General features: G+C 49.1%; 2 protein-coding genes across 8 annotated transcripts in view; both read left to right on the top strand.

Annotated features, from left to right (window-relative positions):
* Positions 1-2414, top strand: part of LOC144155625 (RUN and FYVE domain-containing protein 2-like) — a 75921-nt gene extending 73507 nt beyond the window's left edge. For all 5 annotated transcript variants that reach the window (XM_077687187.1, XM_077687186.1, XM_077687189.1 and 2 more), the window contains one exon: positions 1578-2414. In XM_077687187.1, the coding sequence (XP_077543313.1) occupies positions 1578-1718 (141 nt within the window). In that variant the 3' untranslated portion in view covers positions 1719-2414. The remainder of the gene's footprint in view (positions 1-1577) is intronic.
* Positions 2415-8678: 6264 nt separating this feature from the next.
* Positions 8679-21407, top strand: part of LOC144155622 (2',3'-cyclic-nucleotide 3'-phosphodiesterase-like) — a 44971-nt gene continuing 32242 nt past the window's right edge. The window contains exons 1-2 of one of the 3 annotated variants that reach the window (XM_077687180.1): positions 8679-8810; positions 17618-17918. In XM_077687180.1, the coding sequence (XP_077543306.1) occupies position 8810; positions 17618-17918 (302 nt within the window). In that variant the 5' untranslated portion in view covers positions 8679-8809. Of the gene's footprint in view, positions 8830-9228; positions 9392-17617; positions 17919-21407 lie in introns of those variants that run through there. The other 2 variants (XM_077687182.1, XM_077687181.1) reach the window with 2 other exon arrangements.

Below are 21407 nucleotides of genomic sequence, written 5' to 3'. Positions count from 1 at the left end.
TCATCTGGTTATCAGGTTTTTTTTTTTTTTTTTTTCCCGGCGAATGTAAGGTTTTTTTTTTTTTTTTTTTAATTTGTGTTGCGGAACCCAAAAGTGCCATCAATATCGCATATATACTCGCGGCCCGCTAAACCTGGGGGCAGAACGCCCGATATCACTGCGCGTTGGATTAATGCAAATACTTCACGTGATGTGGAGTATGCATTAGAAACAAGCGGATTGTGAACGTGCGGGACACAGATAATTGTTGCTGCCATATCGTTGCAGCATCGCAATGTTGACGCAGCGCCTGCACAGCTGAGCTACTGTTTACCTCATGTCTCCATTTTCTAAAATAAACTTAGTAGTTTAAAGTTCATGAGTTTGTGGTAATTAGTTATCTGAACCTTAAAATAGTGAGAGAGAGAGGAAAGAGAGGGAGAGCTCTTTATTAAATGAAAGCAGGGAGGTTTGCCGGCATGTTCCCGCCTACATGCTACTCTGCCTATGTAGAAGGGAATAAAGACGCTCTAGGAAGTAGGGCGGAAGAGAGAGGGGAAAATGGAGAGGTAAAAAAAGTTAACATGAAGCTTTGCGTGGGTGACGTCTCACAGGATGGGGATATATTATTCTGATGGTCTCTGCAACGCCGATGTCGTGCAAATATTCAAGTAATGCAACCAACACTTTTCGCTGATATTAGAGCCACTAGATTATTTAGTGGCTCTAGCTGATATGATGGAGACGGCCGGGGTCCAAGAAGAGCTTCCAAAGATATAGATCCGTACTTGAGGCACTCGATCTTCTGTGCCAGGTAATTTCTTTCCTGACTGTATGCCGGTCACTCTAGCAAGATGCGCTCAACTGTTTCCGGCAATCCACAGTTGTCACAATGAGGATGTGTGGTTTGACCGAGGCGGCGGTGGTAGGATCGTGAGTGCTGCGCTGGGACGATACCGGGTGTAAAGAGTGTCTAGCCGACGTGGAATATGCTCAGGTAGGCTCATTCTGAGGCCAGAGTCTGTATGGTGCAGGAAACGGTGCTGACTTTCAGGGAAATACCAGAGGCGATTTCGTTCCTCTAAAGCAAGCTCCTTCGCTAGCTCATGCGGCATCGTACTTTTGAAGAACATTTTCTTTACATTTCGCAGCTGTAGTGCTCTGCTAGCTGCCGCATCCGGTTTTTCGTTACCGAGAATGCCGCTGTGGGCAGGTATCCATTGTAGAGTCACGCGGTGCCCGGCAACGTAGGCTAGATGGTCTCGCGAATAATGTCCGCCTTGCCCATAGCCGATCCGCAAACACTGCATTTTATTACTGTCGTTGCTTTGCGTTCAAAGTTAGTCGGGGACTAAAATGAAATCGCTTTGTAAATGTTATCCCTTGAACATGCAGCTGGTTTGTTTTATATAAAAACTGATTTTTTACTGCCGGCTAGTTACCCATAGTCTACAGCCTTCTAGGCGTGTTAACGATGCAGGCGGCCACGCATTGCTCCCCTAGGGGGGCTACCTACAGGAACTCTACTGCCTGCAGCTCACCAGCGCCCTCGCGTGTCGTGTCTTCTTCAGTGCGGCCCTTTCTTCTTCTGCACGCAGCACCACTGCCGCAGCTGCGGAGAGATCTTCTGCAACGCGTGCTCGGACAACACGATGCCTCTGCCGTCCTCGGCGAAGCCCGTTCGGGTGTGCGACGACTGTCAGACGACGCTCCTGCAGCGCTACTCAGCCACCTCCTGAAGGGCCGCGCTGTGCGTGCTGCGTCGGAGGCTGTCCTTTCGGAGCAAGTTCCCGGCCGGGAATCCATTCCATCTCTGCCTTCTCGTCTTGCGCTGTCCCCGCGTAGCGCGCCAAGAGCTACTCGTGGAACTCGGGTTCCGGCCGCTGCCATTCGTACAAAGGCTGTTGTAGGGTGGGGCTGAACGAACGCGGTTCTGTGGTACCATACACTATACGCGAGCGTTAAGCGCCGCCAACTCATATGAGCTTTTTTGCATTGTACAAGGCGCAAGATGGAGCTGCTATGCTGTGGTGGGTGTAATAAGTATCAGTTATGTACGCACAAGTGGCATACAACACATCGTCGTATTAATGGCACGGTTAGTGGTCCATGACAGGTGCCAGGAGGAAACACCGTGACTAGGTGTCCGTTTTTTGTCCGTTTGTTCACGGCTATCCTATCCCGACCCTCGGGGAGCTGCATCGCCATGCGCGAGTTTCGGAATCTCACGAAAGCGAGACATGGCGATGTATGTTACATATTGGTATAGCTACGAAACATATATACACAGGCTGTTATTTTGCTCGTAGGCCATTTATGGGACCCGCTTTTCGAGATTAAAGTAAGCAGGTGGTGTTGTTGCCTTGGCCGGCCTGTTGGTTTATACAGTGTTTTAAATGAGCTGTTATTATAAATAAAGAACTTTCATTTCTGCACCTTTGCCTTGTTTCCTCACTCGCCACTGGTGCCATCTGCATCTGTTTCGGGTCACCAGTTTCTGACGCTCGACGATTCATTAAGCGCTCACGTAACTGACTGACAAGTGCCGTTAAACGACACGTGGTCGTAAATCACGCAGTGTAAACGTGTAAGCTTTCATTGCATCTTCGAATGCGCTGTTGAAAGTAACATCAATTTTTAAAGATGCTCTTTTGCAGCCGTTGCTGAGTGCAAGTTTAAAATACAACTTTGCACGGCACATTGTCACTCTTCCAGCCAATATAGACCGTTTACAGAGCGGCGGCCTGGGCGCAGCCATGTTAAACGGTATGACATCACTCGCCATTGCTGGCCTTCAAGAGCGCGTTTATCGCCGTGGCATTCCTAGGGGCGGGGCGCATTGGCGAGCGCCGGAGCGGCTTTATGGGCAAATTGCGCAATTATTTTCGAGTGTGTCACTGTGCAGGACACTTATCTATGGCTGTGTCATTAAAGGGGCCATGCAGGCAAAATTGCGCAATTATTTTCGAGTGTGTCACTGTGCAGGACACTTATCTATGGCTGTGTCATTAAAGGGGCCATGCAGGCAAAATACAAGTTTGTTTTATTCGAAAGATTAGGTGTTTTATAGTGCCCCCAGCGCTTGTCCTTAATTTGGTGAGATCCGCGTGGCGATTGATCCCATACCTTGCGGCCCCGATCGCAGTTGGTACATCCGACTACGCAGCAAGTTTTCCCTCGTGACTGCTACATTTTCTGTCTGCGCGCTCCGTAGTGGTCTACCATTACTCCCGCGACGCACACCCTCCGTGGGAGTACATTACCATTACAGATGGCAAGCCACTACCCGTCCACATGGGACCTCATCACGGCGGTCGAAGAGCAGCCCATGCGAAACGTCACGCCCGCTCCACACAGGCGGCATTTAGGCACGAGCGTGTCATCTGCACGGACGTGGCCATGCCCACTACGGTAGACTCGCACATTGTGTACGCCACAGCCTGGTTCAACGAAACTACTGGACTTCAAGGTCGCTGTCACCACGTCGGTGTCACTCCGGCCCACAGCACACAAGCTGAACTGCAAGCTATCTGTGACTATCTCGACGCAGCTCTCCAGGAAGACCTAACAAGCTCCCCTGTACATCACCATGTGTACACAGACTCACAGGCAGCGTATCGAGCCTGTGCCAATGTGCAGTTCACCAGCCCCGTCACCGAAGTCATTCGCCGCAACGTTATGAAACTCCGGGCATCGGGTAACGGCTTCACACTTCACTGGGTTCCAGCACACTGCGGCATCCCTGGAAATGAGAAAGTGCACCGACTAGCACGCGCACATTTACTCTCCGTGCTAGCTCGGAGCCCCTCCCCACTCGTGGCTACGAGGTCCTTGCCCGTCCCTCAAGAAGAAGCCGATCCCACGGCTGAATGGCAGCTTAGTCAAACGCGCCGGACAGCTTACCTCGTAGCCATGGCCAACCCCCTCCAGATCCCTGCAGTTCCTTCCCGTGAGTTCTCCCGGCGGGAAACTGATCATCCGACGGATTCAGACGGGAACACTGCTCACACCGTTTTTGCTCCACCGTTTTCATCGCCGTGGGGCCGCTCCCAGTGTCCCGAGCACCTGCAGCACTTGCCATACCAGGGCAGACCTACAACATCTAGTGTGGGACTGCCCCCGCTACAGTATTCCTCGGTACCGTGCCCTCACCAACGTGCGACTTGGACCGTGGTCCACGTCTCTCCAGTCCTGGTCCTGTCCGCCACCAAAAGCTCCTGCTGGGTACGCTACTAGCTTGTGGCGCGCCCTGCTGCTTTTTCTGTTGGACCCCGCAGCACCAGTCGTTGGCGACCGGCTTTGTGGCGACGCGCAGGACAGTACGGTGGCTATGACTCCAGGCGACCATAGTGTTGCGTCCAGGCCGCTGACGCAGTGAATGGCGGCATTATCCTTTCCCACTTCCCCTTCCCTACCAATCCCCTACCGACCCATCTATCCATAGCAGCGCGCAAGCGCAAGAAAATGGAATAAACGTGTCTTCAATCAATCAATCTGTCTGCGCGCTTCGCTGAGCACCATGGCAGGCTACGGCCGAAACCGTACCGTGCTAAAGGCCAATCGTAGCGAGTGCGGCGCTAGCGTCACTTGTTGAAGGTCGGCCCAACTGCTCGCTGCAAACGGTCCTCCGTCAGCCTCCGTTATTACAGCTAGCGCCATCTGGCGAGTACTTAAGATGTCAAATGCGATTCCGAAGCATCTCATCCACGAGCGTGCGCAATACTGGCGTTTCGAGTGAACTACCCGAGGTACTGTAACGTTGCTGTCCCCCAAAACGAAAAAGGTCGAAAACTTATTAGCTCTTCTAGACTACGCCGGAAATTTATTCCGCGCAAAATTACTGGAAGGTCGACCTAGTTTATTTTGCCTATTATTTTTCTGTTGTTGCAGTGTTTCAGTTCGTGCAAAGGAAGTTACTGCCATCCACGTCCTCAATACTTCGTTGACCTCGCCCTGATGCTGTTTTAACGGGAGAGAATGAAGTTTGAAGTCTTTACTGGGATACAGTAAGACAAGCTATAGAGGTTTGTATCCGCGGCTGTACCGTTCTAAGCATTCATAGTTTTCTTAAAATCATGGAGAACCTAATCGAAAAACTAATAAAGATTACGGCAATGGTGTCGACGTGCAATACTTCCAATAGGGTCTTAGGCCCGAAGCAATAAATGAAAGCCACATCGCTGTGCCACCTTTGGGTGCGGCTCACCTGTCGGCTAAAATGGAGCTTGACGGGCGCCTTTGGGCTAATGAACAGTTTCCGAGAACTATGGCCTCTGAGCATTTTTAGCCGCGATTGGCGTCAGTTCACGCTACCGTGTTCTAACTTCGTAGAAGCAAAACGGCTGAAGATGAATTTAGATAACGACAGCGTGCTCACACGTGGGACGATACTCATGGAACGATACTCATTGCATATGAAGGTTGGACGCGAACTCTGGTACCTTATTCGTACTGCGCATGCGCGACCCGTCACGAGGACACGCATCAGGTAATGCAACGCGCTCGTTTGTTCGTATTTGAATGTATCTTGATAGTACGTATGTACAGCATACCGCTACCGCAGTAACTTGTAAACAGCGATGCCTTGTTTGCCCTGTAAGAACTGACTGTTCAGTGTTTTTTTTTTAAATTCTTTCTGCAGTGTGTTGTGGGATTGGAAAACCGTTGACGAGAAATTGGAAACGAATAAGCAATCACCATGAAACTTCGAATCTGGTGTACCACGAAACGAACTCCGCAAAAACAACCAATTTATAAAATACAATACCTTGGAAAATTCTGAATCGTACGAGTAACCGACCAAATTTAAGTGCCCGACATCAGCCGGCGCTCAGATCCGACGTTGTTACGAATCGTCTGTATATGTGCCTCAAGTTCTTCGGTTACGCGCGAAATGTCCACCCTTTGCGCAACGGCGAAATCCGAGCGCCCTCCTCCAGCAGCGGCGTTCCAGTGACGAGGGCCTGACCTGCGTCGACATGTTGACAGCACCCGGGCGGAGCTGCCGTGGGACGTAGAAGGTGAGAACCTTGTGCACAGCTTCCACTCTATCTCGGCGGAAGAACATCGCGGCGCGGCTATGAGCTACGTGTATTTTTTTTTTTAACCTGGGGCTCCCTACTTCGTGAATTCTCCGTGCATCCGCCATGTTTTTTGCCTATAGGTGAGACGTAAGCAATCATCGACGTGTGCACGTATAGCCATGACAAAACGTCGCGTAATTTGACGCTTAGCTTGCAAAAATTGATTGATTGATTGATTGATTGATTGATTGTATGGTTTAACGCGCCAACACAACGCAGGCGATGAGGCGCGCCGTAGTGGAGGGCTCCGGATTAATTTTGACCACCTGGGGATCTTTAACGTGCGCCGAAATCTCGTACACACGGGCGTTTTTGCTTTTCGCCTCCATCAGAAAAGCGGCCGCCGCGGCCGGGAATCGAACCCGCGACCTCGTGCTCAGCAGCGCAACGCCTTAGCCACTGAGCCACTGCGGCGGGCAGCTTACAAAAATCAGCACCGCGCTATCTGATATTGTGCACAAAAGATATGGAATGACTTGATACCTATTATTAAAGAATGCGGAGGTTAGCTCTGGCGAAAGAAGCACGTTTGTTAAAATCTAATGTAGCGTTGTTACCCCAAGGCACGGAGCAATAATAAGATAGGAGTGGAAACGAGGCCTCCTAGCGCTTGTGACATTATCACCAGCACTTGTCACCAGCACTTGTGACATTATCATGTCACAAGTGCTGGTCAGACGTCAAGCTAGCGGTATTCAAATGTGGGCGGAAGACGTGTGGTAAACTGAAGAACATCGCCGACGAATTGGTTACCACGAAACAGACAGGCACCGAAACATTAAAGATGGATTGCTTGTTTTATCGATTGGTTGACTCAGAGAGGCAGGTCAATTGCTTTTGTGGCAAAACATGAGGCTTTTTTGTCCTGATACCCCTCCAGATAGGCTGTAAACATTTTTGGAGGCATAGTTGCTCATTGTCTAGCGCCTTTCTGGTAGGAAGCCTTTAACTCTACTTGTGAAAGATTATCCTGGCCGAGCATTCCTTGTATATGTGTGTCCTCGTAGCGCGTTATGTAAGTCTCCTAGAGATCTATTCTCTGCTCTCTCAATGCTTCCAGTACTGCGGTGGTATCTACAGACTCAAACGCTTCTTCATATAATAAACCCATAAATGGGTTTATTATACTCTGCATATTATTGTATTGCATAATTGACGACATAAATGTGATCAATTGTTGAGTAGCTATTAGTTAATCCCAAATCCAGCTGGGTATCTCGGGTTCTGGAAATCTAATGTGTCGCTTATAGGTTGAACTATCACGTTGGTAAACAAATTGGCAACAGATGGTAGGCTGATGGATCTGTAATAGCTTCTTGACACCACCTTTGTTGTGAATCATGATTTTCTGGTCGTTTTCCCAGCTTAGCAGGTATGTTTAAAATCCTGAGGCATCTATGAGTTGTCAATCCATAATTCTCGCGCCCTGTCTCTTAGTGATTGCAAGTGGGATTTGCAATAATCAGTTGGACTTGCGCGCGCATGCGCACGTACACACACTCTCTCTCTACTATCTCTATCTCTTCCTGGTCCGTCAACGTATAACATCGCAGAGAAAGCCGTATGCACCAGATATGTGCAACTTATCTTACTCCGTGGGGGCAGCCTATGGTGGCAAGATTTCCTTGCCACACACAAACAGCGTTCCCACACCAGAACTCGATTGGCCGCACTGGTGTAGTGTTCGGCTGCATCTTTGCATTTGGGGAAAGGCCTTCGTCCTGCAGTGGACATCAAAAGGCATTTTTTAGGGGCGAAGCCCCTTACGGGCTCGGGCTGTCGGCGTCTCCTGTTGTCGTCGTCGTTTCATGTAGTCACGGCACTAAAACACCGGGACACTCGTTTTCCAACGCCTCGCACTAGAACGCTTTGTGCTTCAAATACACCAGACTTTTACAGCAGCGCTGTATACCTCTACCCCAACTGTTTCATATCCGTGGGCAGAAACGTCAAAGCGCCAAAATACACACGGCACGCTTCGCCCCTCCCCAGCATTCACGTTAGTGGAGATGGCCCGAGATTTTTTTTGTCAGCTTACTTGATGGTTTTGTGGATTCCCACCATGCAATTAAGTTTTAATATTTGGAAGGTTTTTTTTGTTTTTGTTTTTTTCTTGAGCAGCAAACTGGACAGTCTGCTGCCCATTTCACTGTTATTCTAACCTTTTTCCTTTAGATGTAACCGATTTCAGTCGAAGCAGGTCAGTGTTCGCACAAAGCATTTTTTTTTTTTTTCAAGTTTGTTTTCTGGATGAGCGTCTGGGCTGCCGCGGAGCCGAGGCGTGCCCATAAGGTCAATTTAACTGTTTCTAAAGCGGCGCGTGATTAGACATGTCTATCGCAAATTACATTGGCGCTCCAGTCAATTTCTCTAATGTGCACCAGGTGCAGGTTAAGCGAGAATGTCGATCTGTTTTAAGGTTACTTGGAGGAGGAAGAACGTTTTATGGAGTAAAAACATAATAATAAAGGTGGGCGGCGTCGTCAGCTCAGGAAGCCGCACGTTTCCACAGCCCGGGTGGCCCGGTTGATCTGGCGTCACTGCTCCTCCGGGTGCAAGCTGATCAGTGCGCATTCCCACCACTCAGTTGATAGGTCGGCATGATACCTCACGAGATAGATTGTTGTGACGGGGAGACTGAAAGAGTGGCAGAGGTAGGAGAAGCTAGCGGGGGAGATGTACGAAAGCTTTATGGAGTCGAAATAGGTGCCGGTTTGTACTCTGCGCCAGGTTCGGGCCTCTGCAGTAGTGAGTATTTCAGAATCCCGTGAGTATTTCAGAAGTTATTGAAAAGTGAGCCAGCTGTCGTCAGGATTTAATTCTCGTTATAAGCTTGGGCTTAAAAAATATAATTTTACATGTTCAAGTTTCTTTAATTATTTTGTTTTCTTTTTATTGTTTTTTTTTACATACTCATCACTTTAGTGCATCATACACGACAGCCCACAACCTCACCTAGGAAAAAAGAAAGCGTGGTTGTGATTCAGCTGCCCTTTTCGGTGGGAATGCGTGTTTCTTTGCTCTCGCTTCCCTTACACGGGACAGTGTTCTTTTTTGCTCAGCGCGAGCAAGCTGATGTGCGAGTTTGGCCAGCGCGCACCAATATTCTTGACGCGCCTTCACGTTACAGCAGTATTTTTGCGGACTCGACAGCGGGTACATTCCGGCGAAATGGCTTAGCTAAGGGCCGAAGGGCGAGATGCGATAGCGAGTCTGATAACGGGGAAATCGCGCGAGGCGATTTTTTTATCCCCCGAGAGTTTGTTGAAAGTCCACCCGAGCGATGCGTTGACACGTAGTGCACCTGCGTCGGTGTGGCTGTTGTTCCGGTAAGTGCACGTCAAATTGATGCATTTGCTGTAAAACAAACGGAAAAAAGAAGGCTTTTTCTTTGTTGCTGTGCTAAGCTATACAGCAATTATTTCACCGAAAACTCTCCGAAATATCCTGTAATATAGAGGTTGTGCTAAACAACGGTGTCTGCCAGACTAATGGTTAGCAGTGGCTGATGCAAAAAGAACCCGAAGCGGTGATTTTTCCGTCGATTCTGTCGACATTTTATTTTCTTGTTTAAAGGCAAAATTTCAAGCTGTATAATTAAAGCCTGTTATTGTTAGACTAGGTTCACTCCGTACCTGTCATCGAAGGTGTGTCGTGTGGAATTCGAGATTACCGTTACAAAAGCTGACGTCAACTAACCTCGCGTTCGAGCTCATTTTTCGGCGAGTTGCGGCAATTGCGTGGCACGAACTGTTCAACTCTAATGTATTTGGCGGTAACTCTGCCAATATACACCTCGAATCACGATCACGCTTTGGAACTTTTAAATAATGAACTAACCTTGGACTACGACTGCATTCAATTTCGCTCTGAACTTGATGCCCACAACTCCCTTCTAAATTTCTGAGGCAGGCATTTAGGGAATTAATTTTTCATTCTCTTCCTCCGATATTTCCTCTACAGCACCGCTAATATACTGCACCCCGGGGAAATTACTTCTATTAGCATTTTTTTTTACCATTAAAAAAAACAAATTTGGGGTTTCACTGCAGCCCTTGGTATTAGAATGCCTCTTTAATTCTTTAGCATACACCGAGAACACTAGAGTGTTCGTATTTTAGTTCCAGCAGAAATACAGCTGCTGCGGCCGGAAGTCTTTTTTTTTTATTGCGCAAGGGCGACTGACAGTATAACCTAAATTAAATCGATTATTCACGTGTATTCGCATTGAACTTTAGAAGAGGTCGGTATTGCGGGTCGAACCTGCAACTTCGTGCGAGCAACAAGAACACCCTTAGCCACAAGACCCACCGCTGCAGGTTCTAAGAAATCTCGCCAGTCTTCGCCGAAACACCCGGTGTAATAATGGCTGCTATGAATTTTTTTAGCGAGTATACGGCGTCTCACGCAGTAGCATTGCAATTCAGACACATTTGGCTAGGCGCGACTGGCACGTTACCGTCATGTGCCGCTAGAAACAAAACACATACGCAGACAACTGTGACTGCTTTATCCGTTTATCTTGTTACATTTCTCCCGAACAGGAGATTAGACCTCACCAATGCAGTAGATTCCTAGGCCTATAGATATGCCCCCTTGAGCTAAATAAGCGAAAGCCAGCAGGCACAGATGGGTACTGATTTTTAACTTGTCTGTTGCAGAGACAACAGATGCTATAGTGTTGAGCGCATGTCATATCTCAACGGGCTATAAAATGAGCAAAGCAATGGGAACTCGTTTGAACCCAAACAAGCGCTAGTTCCTGACTCGACCTGGTGTGGGGGGGGGCAATAGGATAGTGAAGGCGTCAAATGAGAGTGTGGGAAACAAGAAAGGTTTAAAGGAAGTTAAAAATCATGACAAAAATCACTTTGAAAGCGCGGGAAAATGGGATCGTACATTGCCGTTAAATGTTTGCGTGAGTCGACAGCGTCGTTTCCCGAGCACATAAAACCAGTTTAATCGAACTTTTTCTGTCTCATGAAAAGGCCAGAGAGAGAGAGAGAGAGGGAGAGGGAGGGAGGGGGGGGGAGACTTTATTTGATGCCCGAGATGGGTTCTGAAGAGTAGACGACTTGGACGGTCCCCTCACTCAGCCGACAGCCGGAATTCCTTGGATCCTCGCGTTGGCCTCGGCCATCCGTACTGCTGTGAGTTGTGGCTCCGGTGTGGAGCTGAACATAACAGTCTCCCATTGTTCTACAGTCTTACTTTTGTATCTTTTAAATGCATTCCAACTTAATTTTCGAATTCAATTCTCAGTGTCGGAACATGTCTGCAGTGGGATTTCATTGCGGTTACGTATTCTCCATGCAGGGTATTCAACACAGAAAAATCTCTCGTACGCATACATCGAAAATGTTATCTTTGTCACCTTCAGCTTATCAGACACGAGATAAGAAACAGGAACAGAACACTTTGGGCGCCAGCCAATTCTGTCATACTACAGAAAAGCCGGATCAAATATGCAACGTTATCTACAGTTTTATTGCGGCCTTCCTTGCGGGTATTCTCCGTTATTGATTTTTTTTTTTTTTGGGGGGGGGGGGGCAGGGTGTGTGCAATCGAGAGATTTTGTCGGATAGCTAGTGCGTGACGAAGTTGCGAATATGACTGTGTGTTCGGGGTATCTACAGCCCTATTTGCCGTAATAATGGCTGGAAGTCGGCGCTATCTGAATGATTCTCCCATCTCTTCGACATTTTTTACAATCTTTCGTTGTTTAATGTACCGCCCTTCTTCAAGGCTTCTTGGGGGTCGTCATGATGATCGGACCTAGCATGATTCCGTAGGGTGTCGCTAATATAGTAAACTCTGGTTAATTAGAACTCGGTTAATTCGAACTTAAAGTTAATTCGAACTGACGACCTGCTCCCGGCACAACCCTTTAGATTTTAATGGGGAAAAGTTTCAATAATTCGAACGCGTCGGTATCCAGAACGGTTAATTCGGACTGGGTTCCCCTGGTTTCCATCGCTCCTCGCAGAAGAAGTCGACTCAGAGTGATTACTCTGTGTTGCAAATCCACACCAAGCCAAATTTACTAGAGATGCAAAACAACGAAACAGAGAAACAAGAGCGTAGCGCGAGCACTACGCTAGTAAAAAACTCTATGTCTGGCGACAGCCTATTTCACTTCCGCTGCGCGCGCCGCGCCGCTGGCGCCAGTGCTCCGGCGCATGCCGTTGCAGGTTTTCTTTGTGCCGTGGTCGCTGGTCTGGGACTGCGATCACATGGCGACAAACCTGCCACAGACGTGTAGCAGCGCCTAATTAGCGATAACGAGACCAGAGGTGGCTTCTTTGTGTTCTGCCCGCGCAGTGTGGCGCGATGTCCGCACCCGCCCGCTAATTCGAACTCCGCTTAATTCGAACAATTTTATAGTTCCTTGGGAGTTCGAATTAACGAGCTTTTACCATAGCTCGGCAAAACTGGATGCCATTCACTCACACTCACTCAAAAAAATATATTTATCCTAACACACTCAGTCGCACTCGCACTCGCCACTCCGCCCTCACCACGCACTCTCACTCGCACTCACGCTCGCCACTCCACCTTTACTACTCACTCACTCGTGCTTATGCTTGCCACTCGCCCACACCACTCGCTGTCACTCGTGTTCACGCTCACCACTCCGCTCTCACAACTCGCACTCACTCGCGCTCACGCTCTCCACTCGTCCTCACCACTCGCACTCACTCCCGCTCACGCTCTCCACTTGTCGTCACAACTCGCACTCACTCACGCTCACCACTCATCCCCACCACTCACACTCGCTCGCGCTCACGCTCACCACTGGAACTCATCCGCGCTCACGCTCACCACTCGCATTCGCCGCTTACACTCCCTCGCACTCGCACTCACCACTTGCAATGGCTACTCACACTCACTCGCAATCACCACTCGCTTCCTCCACTCACACCCACGTACAAATATTTTCGGGCATGAAATACTGATTTGAGCTAAAATTTACCTTTCTCAGGAATGGGGTCTCCCTTTTGCCTAAGTATGTATTCGGTTATTATAACCGCAAATCTTGATATGTCACTTTCAAAGCGGTAATCGTCGTTGGATTCTTTTGCGAAATGAACAAATTATCGCAAATTTGCCTGACGCCATTAATCATAGCTTTTTAATAGTGTCTATGTTATTTCGCTCAGATTCTACAAAAGAAAAGAAACACTGAAAATTTTCACAGTGGTGGCAAACATAAAAGAAATAGTCCAGTTTGGAAGAAAACCTTAGAAAAGCTGTTGCCATCTGTCAAAATACTGGCTAGCGCGCTATCCGCTATCCGCTATCGGTATCGAAATATTCCTATTTCGAAGCGCGCTATCCGCGCCACTAAAATTGCGCAGTCAATTTGCTCTGGACAACCCTCCAAAGGGTTTATTTCAAGAGTAATCCCAGGTGAAAAGAGCGCATAGCGAGAGTATCCAGCAAAACACCACCACGAAAAGATTGAAAACGGCAAACAAGGTGCAGGAAGGCTAGTGAAGCGCTTCGCTTTGAGCGCTTAGCAGAGGCAAGGCGAGGGAGAGAGGCGGCGCCGCGTGGTCGCACCAAATCGTCGCCGCCTGTCTTTAGCGCGGGCGTCCTTATGAAGACGAGTAGCCTGGCGCCCGCCTCCCTACTCGGCCCCCTCCCCCCCCCCCCCCCTAAACGGCGCCAGCCTACCGCAGAGCAAAACCGCAACTTGATCCTAAACTACACCGTCATGCGCCCGCACCGGGCACCGAGACAAGTTCACGTCGAAAGTTTTTAGGAAATAACGGGGAGAATAAGTCATCGGACACAGACACGCACACGTACGCACACTCACGCACGCTCGCACGCACACAAACGCACGCATGCACACGCACGCACACAACCACGAACACGCACACAACACACAAGAACACATACACGCGCACACTCACACAAACGCACATGCACGCACAAACACACCAACGCACTTGAACACGCGCACGCACGCACACACATACGAACTCTCATGCACGTGCACATGCATGCAGACGCACTCACGTGAACACGCAGACACACGCACGCACGCACGCACTGATTCACTCACTCACCCACGCACAAATTACGCTAACCGCCTGCCGAGAACGCTTACTATTCGTCACACCACTCAGGAGTCACAGTACCCTAAGCCGTCGGCACGCGGACGACGACGAAGTCCGCGTGAAAGCGAGTATCATAACATAGCGCCGCCGTAACAAGTAATGACAAATTCTGATATGTTTATACGCCAAGGCCTCGAAAAGGAGCGACTGCTTCCAAAACACGCAACTCGCCCATTCGAACCGTTTCGCCATACTGAAACGCGATTCTGTGAAAATCTGCGATACCTTTTCAAACGATTACGGGCACTCACAATTTGCGATTCAGAACAGCCGGCCATTTGACAGCTGCAGCAAGCCGGCCAATTATGTACACCAAGTACTACGGAACTAGGCCACGGTGCTTCCTAATGCCTCCATCCCAACGCTCAGCGGTAGGGAAGTGCAATCGCTTTGTTGCGACGACGTTACCGACACTAGTTACAATGCAAAACGCTGCGAGCCAGAAACATCCTTCGTCGAGAGTGCGCGCAACAGCCCCAATGAGTCATAACAGTGAGAGTATCGGTGCATTACGGCGTCAGACTTCCATCCAAATCGTATTCCTAAATCAACAGGTCACTGGGGAGTTGATTAAACGGTGCCCTAATTGTAAAGGGGACAAGCCACGTATTCCCGAAGCTAAATTCAGTCGTTCCATTAACTAGTGGCTGTGCGTACGAGTGGATATCGCCAGCAGCAATTACCACAGCAAGCGGCTCCTGCGACGAATGCCAACAGCGAGTGATGCTCACCGCGGTAAGCCCCGCACATCGCACAAGGAGCGTGGGTTCACTCGCCACTCATGAGTGGTGAGCGGAGCTCGCCGCGAGTGGAATTCGCACTCGCGAGTGGTGAGTGGGGTTCACCGCGAGCGGCTTTTGTACTCGCGAGTGCTGAGCGGGGCTCGCCGCGAGTGGAACTCGCACTCACGAGTGGCGAGTTCAACTCGCCGCGAGTGGCGCTCGCACTCACTCGCACTCGCACTCACCAGGCCAAAACGACGGTGAGGCTCATTCACCACTCACTCGTGAGTGGTGAGTGGGGTGTGTGTGAGTGCACTCATGAGTGAGTTTGCCGACCTATGGCTTTTACTGTATCGTCATGGTTCACTGGCTACCTCTGTGGTTACGAGGAGGACGTTTGCGAAACACTTAAAAACGAGTAGCACCGTCTAGACAACCGAAAAATAAAGCAAAAATTCCCATTTGCCGTGCCAAAGGCAGGTGTAATGTGTTCAATCAGTTGTTTGGCTGTGATGAATTAGTGAGAGTCAGTTATGCGGCCTTCATACCGAACGAGTCGGTGTAAGACAAGGCACAATTTAGTGAAGGTGACGTCACGTCACTGAACGCGAAAAAAAAAAAAAGGCAGCACAGTGGCCTTCTGCTTCCGACATTGTGAATTAAGAACCCTCCATTTGGTAAGTTTCCAGTGGGTACTGACGACAGCAGCGCCGTAAGGAACTCACACTCACTCCAGCCGTGATCATATGGACAACTAACTATACGAGCGTCGGGCGTGGGGGGTATACCTTTTTTATGTGGGTTCAGGATCTCTGCTATAACTTCCACATAGGGCGATATTAAATTAATCTTTCCAACAATCGAGTGTATTCAACGGAAAATTTATCATTTGAACGCACGAAGAGCGCACCACAGATGAAGGCCAAGCAGAAATAACGCGCATGACCTCCGACTATATAATTTTACTTGTTGAAAAAGCTTGTCTTTATGGACTATGGATGGTCCTCGATCCTGCTTGTCTTTCATCGATGGTACGAAGTTAATACTTCCAGATACATTCGGAGAAACTAGCCCAGATTTCTTCTTTACTACGATGTTTATCAAGGCCGTCCTTTTATATTCAATCTGTGCGTGATGGTGATGTTGATGGTAGCATTCTCGATAATATGAACAGGTCCGGGACTCAAGTATTTTCATATACTGAAGTATTGGCGCCCTTGACTTACTCAAAGGGAAACAAAGTGATCATGAGTGTGTTGAAAAAAACCAAAAAGGGAAACATAGTGGAATTTGCAAGTTCACTACGTTAGTACCTCGGCTAGGCAGAGTGTGAATAAAAACACAAGTGTGTTTTATAGGCCTTAGTGTGTGCTGCACACTACAGAAGGACTTCCTTGGACGTAACCAAAATATTTTGTGAGTTCCTCTCTAGTTTTCCATTTCAAGGTATAGGGGTTGCGGGCAAGCAATTGAATCACCACACATGAAATCCTGCCGAAATTCCGCACCTCTGTCCTCATCACTTTCTGACGACTCCACAACACTGACGCGAAGCTCATAAGATGCGTAACATATTACATGCGCTGATCGTCCTTTGAAACAAGGGGAGGCATTTCCGATAATTTAACGCCTGTGCACCCATTTTACTTTTGAGTGCAATCCCTAGGCGACGTTGCTGGATTACGCCGCGTCGGTACGGTTGGCGTAAGCGAACGAACGCGGACATGACACAGAGCGCGCTCTCGTTATGAGTGTGTGTGTGTGTGTGTGTGTGTGTGTGTGTGTGTGTGTGTGTGTGTGTGTGTGTGTGTGTGTGTGTGTGTGTGTGTGTGTGTGTGTGTGTGTGTGTGTGTGTGTGTGTGTGTGTGTGTGTGCGCGCTTGCGCACGTGCGTGTTTATGCGTACGCGTGTCTGTGCGCGCGCGCGTGTGTGTGTGTGTGTACGCGTGTGTGCGGGCGTGTTTGTGTGTGTGTGTGTGTGCGTGTGTGTGTGTGTGTGTGTGTGCGTTTAAATGTGCGTGCTTGCTTGTGTGTGTGCGCGTGTTTATGTTGTGTGTATTGTGCGTGTGTACGAGTGCGTGTGTCCATTTGTGTGTTTGTGTGTGCGTATTTGTGCGCATGCGTGTGTGTGTGTGTTGAATGTCTGTGTGCTTGTCTGTTCAGACCGGGTTTGTGTTGATTATAGGGCTAAGTCCGCGTGGTGAACAAATTGACCGTTGAGTAGGGCATCCTCTAAGAGTAAAACGGATTTTTTTTCCCTCGTTGCAGCCCGTGTACAACTCGATATGTGGTTTGGAGTGTGCCTTTATGTTTCTGCTGAGTGTAATGACTCTCCCGCTAGGTTTGCTGGTTGTTGAGGTTGCAGAAATGCATCACTATGCAGTGATCAAAGTATCTCTCGTTTTAAGCTAGGTGCAGTTAACAACACGGCAGAAAACTCGCTGACTTCGTGTATACTTATTGTTTAATTAGGATTTCCACCATGCGTCCGTTGTCGTCTGAAAACTAGTGTGTGGAAATACAAGGGACACCAGTGCAACAGAACTAATAACAGCAACAACCAATTAAGACTTCCACTTGATGTTTGCTTTACTCGACTGCCATAGTAATCGGTGGCACCAGGTTCATAAAATGCAGGAAATCCTTTTCGGCATACTGCTGTACCATTCTCTGGCGCTTACTGGGAATCCTTGCTCTTTCGTACATAGTGGACGCCGCAGTACATTGTGCCAGAATGAACAATGAAAGACTGGAACTGGACGCACAACAGCAATGCCAGCATCCATTTTTGGACAACGAAGAAAGTGTGGAGTTTCTACGTGCACATGGCCGCGTGATGTTCATCACGCGTGGTCTACCAGGATCCGGAAAAGCTGGCGTTGCGGAAACTGTAAAGGACATCTACCCAGATTGCAAGATTATTTGCGCCGACCAACTTTTTAGCGGGTTTGGAGCAGTGGACAAAAATTGGGCAACTACAATGCAGGCTCATACTTTGTGCCAGGCAAGGTAAGTTCCATGACCTCTCTCTCTCTCTCTCTCTCTCTCTCTCTCTCTGAAGAATTAACTGTTCATTTATAGCAGCGCAAGGTCTATCGCCGCTTTTTTCTTCAACTTAAATTGCGCGGCCGTAAGAAAAGCAGCCTGCAGCCGAAAGTTACAGGTACACGACTAGTAAGTTTTCACTGTGCTATGCGACCAAAAGTGAACAGTGGCATTTGTCAGATAAATCAAACTTTCTGGAGAGCGTTTTATCGCCTTGTGTGCGATCAGTAACTATAGCTGATTATACCTCAACGTGCAACACAGGCTGTAGTCATTATCTTCTGCACGTATTCATGTTGTTTTCGTTACAATAGCCCTATACTCGGGGACAACTTTATGTGGCGATGCAGTCAAGGCTACAGAGCCGAACCATGCCGTTTCGCTGCGCAGCTGGAAATAGTCCAACAAAAATAATCTACTGGGTGTAACTTAAGAAATGAAAAAAACTATATATATTTCTTGTTTTTAGCGTTGAATCGATAATGCTACTAAATTATTAGCCAGAATAAGTGAAACAGAGAGCATTACGCTTAGATTTTCGGGGGGTTTCGTTGGATGCGGCGTTCTCCACTGGTGTCGCATAGGTTTTCTTCACAAAAAAACATGGCGTCCTCGTCGACGGCACCTTTCTTTCCCTCCGGTAGCTCGCCTCTTCATTCGCCGTATAAGGTTTTGAAGAAGCTTGAGAACCAAAAGCTGTCGAAACAAACGAATCAAGTCGTCTGCAACGTGTGCACCCAAGTGCGACTGACGCAACCGGGACGCTCCGTCGTTTCCGCATTTCGTTCGGTTAGTCAGCTTTCTTGCGTCAGCGAGCGTAATGTCACACAGCTCAAGGCGGAGATTCTGATTGGTACACTAAAGTCCCCAAAGCGTAAAACGGCTTCGTTTGGCGACTGGGAGGCCACCTTAAGTTACGGAATGACAAGAGTGCAGCGGCAGGATGTTTTCACCCTCCAACGCACTCAACGCGATCCAAATGGGATTTGACTTCACGCCGTACAGTGTGCGTGCTGCTCTTTCGATATGCCGCTCCCGCGCTATTTAAGCACGGTACACATGTCCATGGTGCTGCCCAGTTTTCAGGTTCAGAAGAGTTTAAACATCAGTGCATGCCCTCAATGCTGCAGAGCTGAAAAAATTCACGTCATTTCTGGACGATACAGAGTTGTATGGTATCGCCCGCGGTATAATTTATTAAGTCGGTCCGAGCTCTCCAGTCAAAGCTCTGGCTTGTGTTGAGAAGCAAATGAAGCGTAGGGAAGGAGACGCCAATATTCCTGCATGCTCGGTGATCGTGGTTCAGCGCACTCCACCACGGAGTTCATCCGAAGAATTGAGCTGTTGCAAATGCGTATCTGTCACGCCGAAACTGAAACCGAAACCAGTTGTAACACAAATCAGTTAGCCCCCCCCCCCCTCCCACCCGTTGATTTCTCTCCACTCTCTCTAGTTACAGAAGGTTGTCCCCAAGTATAGATGCTAAAACAGTGTACAGCCAGAAAATATAACTGCATCTGCGTGTGTTGGTTTTCGCTGTTAAAACCATCTCACCGCATAGTTTGCGTGTATTGTAAATAGCCAGGCATTGTACTATTTTTGTTTAAACTAACTGCATTAATTAGGGCACTCAGTTACACTCGCAGCCGTTCATGAAGGTGACTGCGCTCTGCTTGCCTCTCAGGAGTAGGTCGAAGCCAACATCTTGTAGGGTGATGTTCTTAGTAAGATACTATGAGGAAGTTTCGGATAAGGGGGTGCGCGCTGTCGTGTAGCAATGCTGTTGACCTGGAAATTGTAGAAAAGGGAGCGCCTCTCCTGTTTCCTTGTCGGTCTCCTTAAAACAGGAGTCGGCAACCTTTACAGGCGGATGACCAAGGTAAGTGAAGCCATCCGTACCACGGACGGCAAATCTGGATGGGAAGGGGGCTTTAGAGGAAAAGAGAAAAAAATCTGCGAATATACAATAATGTACAAAACAGAATATAAATGATGTATATATTTTCAGCAGGCACGTCGCAAGTTTGCTATTTACAAACATTGGTTACAAAAAAAAAAAAAAAGACTGACAAGCTTAGAAGCTTACAAGTGAAGACGGGGGATAATGCCAACTGGTTGGTTGGTTGGTTGGAAAACATTTATTCAGAAAAAGGGAGAGTGGGGAAGAAAGAGTTAGGAGCGGTGGGTGGCCATCCTATTCCGGTAGGCCGCGCAGAGTCGCCGCCGCCTTCGCCTGAGAGATCAAGGCTTCCTGGTCCTCGAGCTGGCAAGTGCGCAACGCGCTCTGCCATCGCTCTACAGAACGGGGATCGGGTGGTTGGGGGTTCAGTGGGCACATCCATACAAGGTGCAGGGTCGTGTTGGGAGTGTCGCAGCGTGAGCAGTGCATAGCAGGTGGGGGAGATGCGGTGGAGGGCGACGTGGTTGTGGTATATGTGAGTTTGAAGTATTCGCCAGATGCGGGCGTCGGAAACGGAGAGCGAAGGGTTGGGAGGGGGATAGGTGCGTCGGGAGGCCCTCTAGTGGTACAGGATGTCGGTGTAGGTTTGTTGGGGGGGTGTCAGAGCAGGGGGACCGTGGTCTAGGTTGGTTCGACAGGTGTCGTATGGGAGGGCCCGGGTAAGAAGATCGCGGGCCGTGGCGTGAGCCACTTCGTTCCCAGGGAGGGATGTGTGGCTCGGTATCCACACGGTGTGGGTAAAGGGCAGAGTGCGGCGTTGGGGCAGGATGTGGAGTGCCAGGGTGGAAACTCTGCCTTGAGCGTGGCGGCGGCAGGCGGTTTGAGAGTCCGTGAGCACCGTCACAGTTGGAGTCGTAGCGTGAGCGATGGCGAGGGCTATAGCGGCTTCTTCTGCCGTGCTCGTTGATGCTGTTTGCATGCTGGAAACAACGAGGGTGGTGGCGTCGGAGCGCACTACGGCAGCTACGTGTGCTCGTTGTCGGGGGTAGGGAGTGGCGTCGGTGTAAAGGGCAGTTGAATCACTGCCGTATTTTCGAAGAAGCAGGCGGGTCCGATGCTGTGGTCGTCAAATGCTGTACATGGGGTGCATATGGCGTGGGATGGGAAGCACCCGTATGTTCGCGCGTTGAGCAGTGGGTATTCGTTGGGGGGTATCGGGAGTCAGCACCCGTATGTTCGCGCGTTGAGCAGTGGGTATTCGTTGGGGGGTATCGGGAGTCTGCTCTACATCTAGACCGAGCTTATGCAGCAGGTGCCGGCCCGTTGGGGTGAGCTGGAGTCGTTGCAACTGGTTGTTTATGTGAGCCTCCATCAATTCGGTGAGAGTGTTATGGAGACCGAGTTGCAGTAGCCGTTCGGTCGAGGTGTACACGGGCAAGCCAAGCGCTGTCTTGTAGGATTTCCGAATTAGAATGTCAATTTTTGGCCTGTTCTCGCGGGTTGAGGGCGAGGTATGGAGCTCCGTATGTGAACCGACTGGTTACCATTGCTTG

The sequence above is a fragment of the Haemaphysalis longicornis genome, unplaced genomic scaffold, assembly GCF_048455015.1.
Source record: "Haemaphysalis longicornis isolate Haplotype H1 unplaced genomic scaffold, Haemaphysalis longicornis Haplotype H1 scaffold_1, whole genome shotgun sequence".
NCBI classification, from domain to species: domain Eukaryota; kingdom Metazoa; phylum Arthropoda; class Arachnida; order Ixodida; family Ixodidae; genus Haemaphysalis; species Haemaphysalis longicornis.
Note: the sequence above shows the minus strand (reverse complement) of the source record. Positions and strands in the feature narration are given on the sequence as shown.